We start from the raw sequence: 15,537 nt of genomic DNA on the forward strand, positions 1-15,537 counted from the left end.
GATGTCAGGTGCAAGGCTGACACCCATATTGGGCATGCCACACAAAAAGCTGGTCAATGTCAGTCACCACAGTACTCCGCCAACATGAGTGACCCTGCCGACAGTATGCTTTTCCCATCCAAGCAAAGCTCACAGTCCCACTCAGCACCCAAATGTCACCAAAACGCTGCTATCCCATCGTAATACCATTGTCTGGAAGTAATTCTGACCCCCAGATCATTGCTCATGCTGTCTCTCTCTTGCCCCCCACAGGCACCGGTCATGAAAGTGAGGACCAGGAAGGCCCCCGGACAAGTACCTCCCGGGGCACAGGCAGGGGACAGCACACACCTGCAAGCAGGAAGAAGGCACATGCCACACCACCTGCCCCAGCAACCCCCATGGAGGGTACACAACCCACATCCGCGGCCCTGGACATGCCTGCAGTTCTGCGGGACACATGCCCCACGTTGCACCATGAGGAATCGAGTGCGTCAGGGGAGAATGCTGCCATGTGCATCCTCGATGTGCCAGGCAGCACATCACCAAACACCATCGACAACGTGGAGGAGCCCAATGTCTATGTACAGAGCCCAGACACTCCCTCGTACAGCCAGGTTGCCCATAGCGACCCTGGGTCGAGTGACGGCCCAGGGCTCACAGGCGAAGCGGATACACCTGTCTGTCATGTGCCCACTTCCCCTGCAGGAAGTCCTGTAAGTCCTGCAGGCACGACAACACGGAGCCTGCCAACCACATCGCCCACATCGGCTGCAGAAACAGTGCGCTGCCAGCACCTCATGGGCATGATAGAGGAGTTCCTCCGGGACAACCGGGAATCAGGGTCGGTGCTACATAATGACCTTCAGGCCCTGGGCGAGGTCATCAGTACCAGCACAAACCGCATCTGTGAGATGCTTGGCAGGATTGCTGATGCCCTGGAGGCAGCACCCCCCAGACCACAGCCCCAGCAGGAGGAGCCACCCTCCCAGAGCTCCGCCACGCAGACCAGCCCGGTCCGTAGGTCACTGCGCACAATGCGCCGGAATGGAAGGGATGCCCCAGGCTCTGGCAGTGCCCATTGACCGTGCAGCCACACACATGTGGCCAATGCTGCACTGATGGGAACATTGTGGGGTTGTTGTGGGGGGAGGGTGGGGGGTTGAGGGTGTGTGTGGGAGTTGGGGGGGACGGGGAGGGGGTTGAGGGTGTGTGTGGAAGTTGGGGGAGGAGGGTGAGGGGGGTGAGGGTGAAGGATCTGTTGTACACGTTTGGACATCATCATACAATACACAGTTTGGTCTATCCTACAATACAGAGTGGACATTCATTATTGTGCATGTGCCTTTTAATGTCTCACAGTGCATGTAGTACATGTATCCCCACACCCAGTGCCCAATGCCCTGTCATCCTCACCCCCTTAGCTGACTTGTGATTCAGAAATATTTCTCGATCAATGCTTGTCGCACGGTACGTCCCTCCCGTGCATCGGCACCATGTTGCTGTTCTGCCATTTCTTCCTCCACCTCCTCCTCCTCCTCATCTGGTGGCAGCAGTCCCACGTCAGGGGGCAGTGGCACGTTCCGACGGATGCACATGTTGTGCAGCATTACACATGCCATGGTGATCTTGGGCACCTTCTCGTGGCTGTAGATGAGGGCCCCACCTGACCGGCTGAGGCAACGGAATCGTGCCTTCAGAAGGCCGAAGGCCTGCTCTATGACCACCCGTGTACGGGTATGAGATCTATTATAGTCCTCCTCGTGCCTGTTTTGGGGGTTGCGGACCGGGGTCATGAGCCACGGTTTCAAAGGGTAGCCAGCATCACCTGCATGAGAGTGGAATGAAGGTAAGTGTTGGTACATTCATGGTGGAGAACTGTGCTAGTCTTGCATTGCAGCGGGTGATGACTGGCCATGCACACATGTCCCTGGATACAATCAACCCATTACTGGTCCGGCCATGTGTGCTGGCCAATGGAATGATGGAGGGGGTAGCTTCTCCCTGATGGGTCATGGTGCGCACTCATGTCTTGTTGCATGTGCATCGTTTATGCATGCAGCAGTGTTGGACTGCATTAATTGATGACTTGCATGAGACCTGCTGTAAGGGTGTGTTGGTAGTAGTTGGTAGCATAGCCTTCATTCAGCACTGATCCCTATCATGGTGATTGGCAGCTATCCTATGGAGGTGCCGAACCAGTCACACGCAGTAGGATCCCTGTCAGACTAACCTCTATGCACTCCCATGGATGACTGTCCTTTGTGTTGAGATGCAGGAGTCAGCGACATGGTGCTATTGCACTGCATGGTGCACGATGGCCTTACGGTGTGTAAGGTCCACCGATGTGTGGTGCATGTGTCGTGGTCTTAGGCCAGGGTAACTGTTTGTCAGGTACCATTAGGTGTTGGCTCGTATTCACTACTGTGTGGTTAGGTGGTAATGTGGCGTGCCACTTGTCATGGGGCACAGTGTTCTGTGAGGTGCACAACGTACAATAGCGTTGTCATTCCCTCCCGGGTGGAGTATGCACCCCCCCTTTCCCTCCCGGGTGGAGTATGCACCCCCCCTTTCCCTCCCGGGTGGAGTATGCATCTCCCCCCCTTTCCCTCCCGGGTGGAGTATGCATCCCCCCCTTTCCCTCCCGGGTGGAGTATGCATCTCCCCCCCTTCCCTCCCGGGTGGAGTATGCATCTCCCCCACCCCCTTTCGCAATGGGGTATGCTGACAACCTACTCAGAGACCCAATGCACTGCCATGGCCCATTATGGTTACTCACCAAGCAGCCAGGTACGTTGTCCGGCATGTCGGCCCATGTAGCGTGGTAGTGTTGAGTTCCGCAGGACCAAGGAGTCATGAGTTGATCCGGGGTACCGAGCATTGCATTGTGTGATGGCTTTACTGGCATTGCACACCATCTGGCCGTTGATGGAGTGGTATTGCTTGCGGTTGCGATACTGCACCTCCATGGCATGGGGAACCACCAATTCTACGTGGGTGCAGTCGAGGGCACCTATGCAATTTGGCATGCCTGCAAGTGCATGTAAGGCAGCTTTGGTATCATATATCTCCTGTGGAGTTCGGGGGAGGCATATGTAGTCCCTTCTGTGCTTGAGGAGGGCATCCAGCACTTGGTTGAGTATCCGGGAAAATATTGGCTGTGAAATGCCATGCATGTGCCCCACTGTATGCTGGTAGGTGCCTGTGGCAAGGAAGTGGAGCACGGACACTACCTTTAGTAGAGGGGGGATGGCAGTGCTGATTTCTATGAGGCTCACTATGTCGGTATGTATCAGGGCCACTATGGTGGTTATGGTGTCCCAGTCAAGCCGGTACAGGGTGTGGATCTGCTCTGGTGTGAGGTTGAAGGGGGTGGCTCTGATGCAGGGTATTGGGGGCTACCGGCGTGGTAATGGTGGCTGCACTGGTAGGGCATGCTGGCCCTGTCTCACCCTCCTTCTCCTGTGTATCCTCTGTGGTGGTTGCTGTGGTTGCTGTTGTCGTAGTTGCTGCCTTGCAAGCAGGGCCTCCAGCTCCAGGAATGCTGCTACAATTGGTATCATCTTGGTGTGGGTGGGGGTGTGGTGTGTGGGTGTGCTCCTTTTGTGCTGTGCCAGACTCTGTTGCCTCCACCTGTGCTGATTGGGTGCACCTGTTCCTCTTCCAAACACTGATTAGGGTTGTTAACACCTTCCCCGCGATGCCGGTATTAACGGCATGGCGGTAAGGTACTTTGCGCCCATGTGGAGGTCGTTATTTCCGTGTTCGCTTTGCTTGGAATCGGAGATGGTTTACGCCTTCCCGTTATTTACGCGATGGTGTGTCGGGCGCGCGACACTGGTCCGCTATTTACGCAATCGTAGTTTACGGTGGCGTAAATAACGGTGTGGCGGGTCAGAATGGACCGTAACGGTAAAGGAAGTCGTTATTCCTTTACCGGCCTCGTTTTTCCCTTAACGCCGGACTCGGAATGACCCCCATAGTCTGGTTTGACTAGGCTTAAAAACACTAAGAATTTTGTTGCAGCTGCATTTTGCTGTGAGTGGATGGATAGCCGTGCCTGTGGCAGATGCAGTGCGTTTATACGTACCAGGAGCACCGATGGAGCTTATCTTTCATGTTGCTGTGTCGTCAGAAAGTCTGGGGAAAAAAGACAAGATCGAGGAGGGGGCTCCCCTCATGTCTTCTAGGCGCAATAGACTGGCTGACCTAGTATATCGAGCAGGCGGCTTCCATTGGATTTCGGATGGTCGGATTCTCCGGGCGCCATGGACCGGGTACCTTTATATTCCTGCCAGACATCTTCCTGGTTCCATGCACGCTCCTAACAGCCGTCTACTAACTGCGATATCAGGAGACCAAGGCTGAGCCGGGATCTTTAAGTGTAATGGAGGAATTACCAGAGTAGATCTAGGGTGTAAAGGCGGGTGTAAGGTTGGAACACTCCTGCCGGCCACCTTTTCACTTTCCCTCCATCCACAAGGGTCAGCCATCTTCAGTGACTTGTCTTAGTAGCTAGGATTCCCTAACGACCCCGTCAGTCTGGACCCTATTATGCAAGCTGCACAGTTAGTGGTGTTTACTCTCATACAGCCCCACCATGCGCATAGCTCCCAACCTTTTGTGTCACCAATGAGGGTGAAAACACCAGATTTTATTTTTGGCGGGTGAGACCATAGAAGTGAATGGGCGTATGAGGGACTGGCAGGTGATTCAGATGCTTGCAAGGCGGGTGACACCTGCCAAAAGCGGGTGAGTTGAGAGCTATGCATGCAAGCTGGGGCCACAGCACAGGGCCCGGGCATTCCTGCATTCGCAGGCTCATTTAATTCTTGGCTCCCACAAGTTCACTGGCTGCTCAGTCACCTGGTCTTCTGCCGCCTGTGCCTGAGTATTCCCGCCCGAGCCCCATCCGCTCCAATCACTTCCTGGTCCTCACAATTTCCTGTCTATGACGGAGGGCCGTGGGGTGTCACTCCCCCAAACCTGCAGAGGGCTGCGGTCATGCACAGGGGTCTGCATCACACTGCAATAGATTACCCCACACACACACGGAAGATTTGCACAGGGCAGAAAGGAAATGATGGGTAAGGGTGGGATTTGCCTGTCGGATCAGTGTTAATGTTAATGTTAAAGGATATTTAAACCGTGCACTACCACCACCAGAGGGGTCCCCTGGCGCTCTTGTGCAGAACGATTAAAGCAAAGCGCTGATTAGAATATAGCAGATGCACGGACAGTAAAACATTTTAAAAACAAAATACAATTATTTTAACATAATTGACTTTTCCTGTAAGAATAAGTAAAATATACATTCGTTTTACTTTTTTCCATTTGCAATTTCTTAATTTTTTTGATCACGTTACTTATAATGTGAATGAGTTTACCTCTCCACTATGTGTTTGAATGATGACCAGTCTATTATTATATAGAAGCGGCAGACATTACGAGGCGGGCGGAATGGGTTAAATTGCACCGGTAGTGGTGCTAGCGCTGTTAATCCCATTCCGCCCCATTACGAGGTTGCTTCGCGGGACCCGCTCTGGACGTCTGGTCAGACCAGACGTCCATTGCGGGTCCCGCGAGGGGACCAGGGTGCCAATAACGGGCCCATTGTTAGCTCCCTCCCCATTCCCATTGAGCCTTAAGGGGGCTCGAATGGGAATGGGGAAGGTCCGGGTTACCTGAAGGAGGAAATACCGGGCCCACCAAAGTCGGAATGGCCCGGTATTTCCATATTCAGGAAACCTGGACCCGAGTTTGGAGGCAGCCATGCCCTTATTAAGGGCATGGCTGCCTTTGTTATTAACTCCAAACTCGTAATGAGGCCCACTTCTGTGTGTGAAGCAGCACAAAATGGAAAAACACGACAATTCGGAGCCTCACAACAAAGCGGGCAGAGCTGTCACGACACATCACAACACATGATGCCGGTCTTTGCCCATTACATTCTGGTCCAACAAAAACTAGAAGAGGCTAGTCGCCGCAATGCAGGGTGACAGCAATCATTCTGTCACCTGTCTGTTTAATGGCCACAAATAATTAAACGCCAAACATACAGGGCCTCATTACGACCCTGGCGGAATGGGTTAAACGGAGCCGGTAGTGGTGCCGGCGCCGTTAAACCCATTCCGCCCTATTATGAGGTTCCGTCGCGGGACCCGCTCTGGACATCTGGTCAGACCAGATGTCCTTTGCGGGACCCGCGAGGGGTCCAGGATGCTAGCGACCGGCCCGTTACTAACGGGCTCGTTGTTAGCATCATCCCCATTGAGCCCTATGGGGGCTCGAATGGGAAAGGGGATGGTCTGGGTCCGGGTTCCATGAATGGGGAAATACTGGGCCCTCCTAGGTTGGAATGGCCCGGTAATTCCCCATTCAGGGAAGCGGGACCCGGACTCGAGTTTGGAGGCAGCCATGCCCTTATTAAGGGCATGGCTGCCTCCAAACTCGTAATGCGGCCCACATATGTAGGTGCATCGCACTGCTCACAAGTAAGTGAAATATAACTTTCTAAATCTCTCTCTCTCTTCCGGAACTCATCAAACACCTAAGTCGTCTAGCTCTTGGCCTCCCAAGACACTCCTTGGCTCCTCTCGCACTCCTTTGACACTAACACTCCTACTCCACCCTCAATCACCTGCAACCTTGGAGTCCTCTTTGACAACGATCACAAAATGTGAGCAGTTTTTCATCTCCAAGGATCCAGCTGCCAGATGCACACCTGAAAATCAGAGGAATTAGCTTCAACTAACTTCCGCCTCGTCTACTGCTCTGGCCTGCCCGTGGGGCGCCCCTCCACCCCGTCACTTCACTAGTTTGCCCTGTCTTTCTTCTGCCCCGTTCCGCCCCTACCTCTGAACACTAACTACAGCTAGGATGGATGGCTGGAGTTACTTGTTTTTAAATTCACCCCTGGCCTCACCTATGCTACCTAGTGCTTCTGTGCCTTCCCTTTACCCGTCCCACACCCCCGGAACTCCCGACCACAGGACAGGAAATCCACCTCCAGACTGGGAGGAGTTTAGAAACACTGCCCTGCCCTTTAAGCAGCAGCCTCCCACCCCTAGCCCCCGTCCCTCACCTCCTGCCTTCTCCCATCTACCCAAGTGTACTCTCTACTGTACTCGATGCATAATATGCATTATATACAGGGTGCATACTCCTTTCCCGACACTCCCTCATATATATTTATATTCTCTAATCTCGCTCTCCTCTTTGTACCATCCCCCATTACAGCGGTCGATCTGACGAAAGGCGCCCTCCTCTAGGATGGGCTATCCCCATATGTACTCTGAGAAGGGACTTTTGTAGCATCTCTTTTCTATAGTCAATAAATACAAATTCAACATCAACAGTTAAGAACCATCATTCCTTGTGCAGGATCTTGGTCCAGTACAGTCACTGCTGAGGAATCAGCAGTGATACTGGGAATGAAAAGTCACCAGAACCATTGCTGATGACCAACAAACGCCAACAACAAGGAGAATAAAAGTCAACAAAAATAATTGAAACCAATCGTCTCTGTAAACAGATAAATACTTGCGGCAGACTACAGAGTAGGGGTGTACCAAAATTCGGCTTCGACTAAGTATTCGGCCGATTATCGGCTGCAAATTAGATATGCGGCTTTGGCCGAACACTTAAATAATTATCACTCGAAGCCGAATAGTTTCCCCTTCAAAAATACATTAAGTACTGCTTTGTCTTTGTGCCTATAATCATTCAGGCATGTCATGTTTATGCTTTAAAAGTCTCATTAGGCAAATGCTGCTGTCACTTTGTTGGTTTAATGCTGGCAGAGCAGAGTTGAGAAAGTGCAAACAAACTCCCTATCCTTCATGCGCTGGATGGACTCTCAGCTGGTGGTTTCCTGGGCAGTGGAGGGGTGAGCTGAAGCAAAGCTCTGAATGTATCTCTAGTCCCCCCCCCCCGTATTTTGCAGTTGAAAACCATTGGACTGGTACAATAGTTTATGAAGTCACTATTGAAAAATTGTATTTTCATTGTGTGCATATTGATTTGCTCATGACCTGGGTGAGAAATCTGAAAGTCTGAAAGTTGTAGCTTCCAATCCCACCAATTCCCTATCCAAGGAATATAATTAAGTGGATTAATATAGCTGTTGCAGAGAACAGTAACTTCCAAGCCCTGAGTAAAATAGCTCAGGAGGTAGTGTACCTGCAGAAAACTGTATTCAACCTGTGGCCAAGGTTATAAAGAAAGTAAGATGGCTCAGTGGGAAGTGCTCCTGCGGCAGAGATGTGCTTGTAATATTGAAACGTAGGTTACAATTCCTGCCCTCGATCTTTCTCATGTTGCCAAAATGAGTCCCTTTAAATTGACTACAAATGGCAGATGTTAAAGTACACAGATTTCTATTTTTAACCAAATTGCCCCAGTCTACAGCAGCAGCAGAAATATTTCTCCCAACATTAGCGAGATAAACAAGAGGGATATTTGTGTAATAAAGAAGAGATCCACGTTTACAATTTAGAAACATTGGACCAAATGCCTGTACAAATACATACAATAAACATGCACATGGCAATTAAAGATGAAAATCAACGCTCTCCCTTCCCTATAGGGTCAGCCGAGAACCATGGAGGACTCAGCATTCCCTATGTATATTTGTCTGGTATTCTTTGCCGTGCCCCAAAACACCACCAACATACCCCACACAAAAAAGACAAAAAGGATTATCTATTAATGAAAAGACATTTTTCAAATGCCCCATCCACGCCCAGTACCACAAGTAGAAAGTGTGGCTTCAGCCTCTGAGAGGTTTGTATTAGGTAGCGCCTCAGCAGTCAGCAGGTGCTAATTGATGGCATCACACATTTTTGTTTCGGTGCCTTGCTGGAGCTAGAACTCTAAAGATGGGCAGCGCTGAAAGGAGCATTTGAAAGTATGAGTAGACGCATCCCAGTCACCCCTCACAGTGATTGCATGCATGCATACCACATTCATGGGCTAGTCATGGTTACTAGTGACACGTTTGAATGCACACAAATACAAACACTGCTATGATTGAACAGTTTCCTTTCTGGTATTGGTTTGCAGAAACATCTTCCATAGACAACAAAGAAAAGAAATGGAGTAAAGAACAGATATACATATTTTAAAGTGTGTTTTTGATTTACAAAGTGGTTGTCCTGTCTACATAACTTTATTTATTAAAAAGGCAACTATTCGGTGCTAGCCGAATACTTGCCCTACTATTCTATATTCGGCCGAATTCCTAAATCTTCTATTTGGTACACGGCACTACAGAGATTTATAGTCACAAAAAAAAATGAAATCACCCGTGACTGGAAACAGAGGAAATTAACGATGACCAAATTACTCCTGAGATCAACAATCAACAGAAGTATCTGAGACAAAAAGGCCAATACTTCCCAGAAACAGCTGGTATCAAAAGGCAGGTGAGAGCAGCCAACGCCAGAAAGAGTGGAGACCAATAGTCTCAAGAGTTACAAGAACAATAGAGAACAGCAGAGAACAGCAGAAACCAGCAGTCAATGCCAAAGCTGCGACCAGCATTCACAAGAAACAGCGGAGATCAATAGTCACTAGAGTTACCAGGAGCAATAGAGAACAGCATAAACCAGCAGTTAACACCAAAGGCTGTGACCAGCATTCACACGAAACAGAGGAGACCAATAGTCACTAGAGCTACCAGGAGCAATAGGGAGCAGCAGAAACCAGCAGTAAACACCAAATGCTCTGACCATCATTCACCAGAAACATTTGAGACTAACAGTCACTAGAGTTACCAGGAGCAACAGAGCACAGCAGGAGCCAGCAGTTAACACCAAAGGCTGTGACCAGCATTCACACGAAACAGAGGAGACCAATAGTCACTAGAGCTACTAGGAGCAATAGAGAGCAGCAGAAACCAGCAGTCAACGCCAAAGCTGCGATCAGCATTCACAAGAAACAGCTGAGACCTAAAGACACCAGAAACAGGTTTATAGTTGACTGAACAGCTGGCAATAAGTTGCTGGAAACAGCTGCGTCTCAAAGTGCTGAAAAATAACTGAGGTAAACTGTCACAAGCAAGATGGGGACACAACAGTCACCGAAAACAGTTGAGACCCGTAGCCACCAGAAAGTGCTGCGAATGGCAGGTAAGTGGCTTCTAATTGTAAGTTAACAGGCAAGAAAGTGTAGCTGGTGCTCAGAAGTTGAGCGACAGCTGTGAGATGTACTGAGGAGCTAACTCACTCCACACTTTTTAGGATAAGACACACATGGCCTGCTGAATGAACTAAGCAAACCTGCCAAGCACATGAGCACCCATGAACATAGCAGAATCCCAGAAGCTCACACATGGAAGAGAGGCACCGAATTAGCAGGGGTCTGAACATGGGTAATCAACATTGACTTACCTGCAGGTACAGAACCAGGAACTGCAGGCACCTGAAGGAGAAGAAAAGAAAAATAGATGCAGTCACTTCTCTCTGTAATGAAACTGTATTCCAAGAAGCAGCGCCCAGATAAACATGGAAGGAACAATGTAAGGACAGTATTCAGAGCTGCTCTAAGGATGATCTGCTATGAGAGACGACGTGGTGGGCTGTACCCAGAACATCTATGATACACTGCCATGGAGGACAGGATAGGCTGTACCCAGAACATCTATGATACACTGCCATGGAGGACAGGATAGGCTGTACCCAGAACATCTATGATACACTGCCATGGAGGAGAGAATAGGCTGTACCCAGAACGTCTATGATACACTGCCATGGAGGACAGGATAGGCTGTACCCAGAACATCTATGATACACTGCCATGGAGGAGAGAATAGGCTGGACCCAGAACGTCTATGATACACTGCCATGGAGGACAGGATAGTCTGTACCCAGAACGTCTATGATACACTGCCATGGAGGACAGGATAGGCTGTACCCAGAACGTCTATGATACACTGCAATGGAGGACAGGATAGGCTGTACCCAGAACATCTATGACAAACTGCCATGGGAGACATGATAGGCTGTACCCAGAATGTCTATGATACACTGCCATGGAAGTCAGGATAGGCTGTACCCAGAACATCTATGATACACTGCCATGGGAGACAGGATAGGCTGTACCCAGAACATCTATGATACACTGCCATGGGAGACAGGATAGGCTGTACCCAGAATAGCTATGATACACTGCCATGGAAGGCAGAATAGGCTGCACCCTGAATAGCTATGATACACTGCCATGGGAGACAGGATAGGCTGTACCCAGAACATCTATGATACACTGCCATGGGAGACAGGAGAGGCTGCACCCAGAACATCTATGATACACTGCAATGGAGGACAGGATAGGCTGTACCCAGAACATCTATGATACACTGCAATAGAGGACAGGATAGGCTGCACCCAGAACACCTATGACACACTGCCATGGGAGACAGGAAAGGCTGTACCCAGAACGTCTATGATACACTGCCATGGGAGTCAGGATAGGCTGTACCCAGAACATCTATGATACACTGCCATTTGAGGCAAGATAGGCTGTACCCAGAACATCTATGATACACTGCCATGGGAGACAGGATAGGCTGTACCCAGAATAGCTATGATATACTGCCATGGAAGGCAGGATAGGCTGTACCCTGAATAGCTATGATACACTGCCATGGGAGACAGGATAGGCTGTACCCAGAACGTCTATGATACACTGCCATTGGAGACAGGAAGGCTGCACCCAGAACATCCATGATACACTGCAATGGAGGAAAGGATAGGCTGTACCCAGAACGTCTATGATACACTGCAATGGAGGAGAGGATAGGCTGTACCCAGAACATCTATGATACACTGCCATGGGAGACAGGAAAGGCTGTACCCAGAACATCTATGATACCCTGCCATGGGAGACAGGGTAGACTGTACCCAGAACATATATGATACACTGCCATGAGAGACAGGATAGGCTGTACTTAGAATGTCTATGATACCCTGCCATGGGAGACAGGATAGGCTGTACCTAGAACGTCTATGATACACTGCCATGGAAGACAGGATAGGCTGTACCCAGAAGGTCTATGATATACTGCTATGGGAGACAGGATAGGCTGTACCCAGAAAGTCTAAGATGCACTGCCATGGGAGACAGGATAGGCTGTACCCAGAAAGTCTATGATATAATGCCATGGGAGACACGATAGGCTGTACCCAGAACGCCTATGATACACTGCCATGGGAGACAGGAAAGGATGCACCCAGAACGTCTATGATACACTGCAATGGAGGACAGGATAGGCTGTACCCAGAACATCTATGATACACTGCAATAGAGGACAGGATAGGCTATACCCAGAACATCTATGACACACTGCCATGGGAGACAGGAAAGGCTGTACCCAGAACGTCTATGATACACTGCCATTGGAGACAGGATAGGCTGTACCCAGAACATCTATGATACACTGCCATGGGAGACAGGATAGGCTGTACCCAGAATAGCTATGATACACTGCCATGCAAGGCAGAATAGGCTGTACCCAGAATAGCTGTGATATACTGCCATGGAAGGCAGGATAGGCTGTACCCTGAATAGCTATGATACACTGCCATGGGAGAAAGGATAGGCTGTACCCAGAACGTGTATGATACACTGCCATGGGAGACAGGAAGGCTGCACCCAGAACATCTATGATACACTGCAATGGAGGACATGATAGGCTGTACCCAGAACGTCTATGATACACTGCAATGGAGGACAGGATAGGCTGTACCTAGAACATCTATGATACACTGACATGGGAGACAGGAAAGGCTGTACCCAGAACATCTATGATACCCTGCCATGGGAGACAGGATAGGCTGTACCCAGAACATCTATGATACACTGCCATGGAAGACAGGATAGGCTGTACCCACAAAGTCTAAGATACACTGCCATGGGAGACAGGATAGGCTGTACCCAGAACATCTATGATACACTGCCAAGGGAGACAACATAGGCTATACCCAAAAAGTCTATGATATACTGCTATGGGAGACAGGATAGGCTGTACCCAGAACATCTATGAAACACTGCCAAGGGAGACAACAAAGGCTGTACCCAGAAAGTCTTTGATATACTGCTATGGTAAACAGGATAGGCTGTACCCAGAAAGTCTAAGATACACTGCCATGGGAGACAGGATAGGCAGTACCCAGAACATCTATGAAACACTGCCAAGGGAGACAACATAGGCTGTACCCAGAAAGTCTTTGATATACTGCTATGGGAGACAGGATAGGCTGTACCCAGAAAGTCTAAGATACACTGCCATGGGAGACAGGATAGGCAGTACCCAGAACATCTATGATACACTTCCAAGGGAGACAACATAGGCTGTACCCAGAACATCTATGATGCACTGCCATGGGAGACAGGATAGGCTGTACCCAGAAAGTCTATACGCTGCCATGGGAGATTCTGTGGGTTGTACCTAGAACATCTATAATGTTTCAATAGGTCTCAGAATGTGTTCCACTGAAATAATTCCTCACGTGCCAGGACTCTCTCACTTTGATTATAGTCTGTCAAAGTTTCCAGGATCTTAACAATGTGGCAAAGGATTTCAACTAGCTAAAGATGAAACTGCTGGTAAACACACTGAAGCCCTCACAGTGCACAGGCATAGACAGAGCTGGAGACAGGACCTCAAGGGATAAACCACAACATGGTGGCAACCGAGATGTAGTAAACCAAACAGTCATTCTAGAAGTGTTACATTAGAACTAGGGTTTGTCTGTAAATAGGCTCTACTTGCAGTACTCTACGACACACAGCACCCCACCTCTGGCATTAGAATGCAGCTATCCCCCACGATATAAAATGCAGTCTGGCTGCGCACATAATGTCTTCCCACATACTCTCCAGATTACCGCTCTACACCCATCCACATGCCTGCTCGACATGGGTGACTAGCAGGGACCTGGCACCCCTACCTTGCTTCGTGTTGGCTAAATGGACACATGCATTCTATAACCCTCTGATGAATTTCCTACACCTGCACTTCTGTCCCCCTAGGGTGTTCAACCTACAGCGCGTTGAGGCCATACCAATAGTGAAAGGCGCTATACAAATGACAATTACATAACATTACATTACATATTAGGTAATTTACACGTTTTACTTTACCACCAGAACAGCAAATGTTATTGCTGTTACAATCATGTGGTAATAGCCTCATAGCACTTGGGAGAAGTCATTATCGTGTGGGATCATATGCCAGACGCTCACATACCAAACACGCATGTGCCACTCATACACCATACACACATACAACATACATGCATAAAACATATGCTCATACGGTATATACACAACATATAACATGCACTCATATGCCAGTGCAATTCAGTCATACGCCATAGACTCATACACCATGTCTCCAACATCAGGAAAGACAACCACTGGCTAAAAAGTAGTGACAGAATATTCCTTAAAACGGTATCGCTTACATTCAAAGGACTCAACAATGCGGCGCCCCCCTATATCTCCGCTAGACTTTCTAGAAGAACCTCAACTCACCACACCAGAGCCTCTAATGACCTATGCCTAGAAGTTCCTAGGTTCAAAATGTCCACAGCCGGAGGAGCCAGCTTCCCAGTCAAAGCTGCTATCGCCTGGAACACACTACCTACTGCCTTGAGAAAGGACCAGCCCTACTCTAGATTTAGATGCAACCTTCTGTACTGGCTCCGTACTAAGGACAGCTCATAAACCTCTACCTACCACTGAATGACACCCCGACCTCATGTTTATATGACTCTGTTATATATGTACCTTGTATTCTATTTTGCCTTTGTTTCCTGTATATATATATATTTGTAATGTATGCATTGTATTAACCATCTGCTGCAACTAGGCTCTAAATATTCTTGTAACTGCTGCGCCCTGCTACCCGAGGGTTTGGTGCGCATTATCAAATAAACAAACAACAACAACCATACACAGATGCGCGATACAAATTACCCTATACATTCATACAGCATACGTATAGGATATGTGCTCATATACCATAGACTTATATGCTAATACACTCAAACATAAATATGAAAGCAAGTATGTATATGAATTCCCACCTCAACAAACCATCCCTACAGCCTTCTCTTACCAGGCTATTTATTCTCTGTAGTAATTCCCGCAATAACACATGGGCCTCATCCTAAGTCTGGCGATCTGGAAATAAGGGTGGTGTCGGTCGCACTGTACCGGCACCGTTCCGGACCACCACACTCCAACTATGTCTTCCGGGGGCGTTGCGCATATCAGGTCTGTCCTGCCAGGCGCAACGACCTTGGACGGCAGAGTTTGAATGCCCAACATTCAAACTGAGATATATTTCCCGGATATTCACAATGTCTTGTGAAAGCAGTTTCTCTTTTAGGTCTTAGCAGCGGGCACTCCGTAATCAAATGGACAAGGGTCTCAGAAATAGTGTCATATTTACACAATCGACATACATTTTGTACAGCACTCACAACACCACGTCTTGCCTTTATGTCACGTGTTACCCACAAATTAAAGCGAAGACGAAGTATACCATAACAG

General features: G+C 48.9%; 1 protein-coding gene across 1 annotated transcript in view; it reads right to left on the minus strand.

Annotated features, from left to right (window-relative positions):
• Positions 1-15,537, minus strand: part of LOC138516998 (fibroblast growth factor 18-like) — a 351,444-nt gene that overhangs the window by 177,708 nt on the left and 158,199 nt on the right. Inside the window, exon 2 of the mRNA XM_069632498.1 lies at positions 10,371-10,401. Coding sequence (XP_069488599.1) covers positions 10,371-10,401 — 31 coding nt within the window. The remainder of the gene's footprint in view (positions 1-10,370; positions 10,402-15,537) is intronic.

Source organism: Ambystoma mexicanum, chromosome 6q, assembly GCF_040938575.1.
Source record: "Ambystoma mexicanum isolate Mex_15411 chromosome 6q, UKY_AmexF1_1, whole genome shotgun sequence".
NCBI lineage: Eukaryota > Metazoa > Chordata > Amphibia > Caudata > Ambystomatidae > Ambystoma > Ambystoma mexicanum.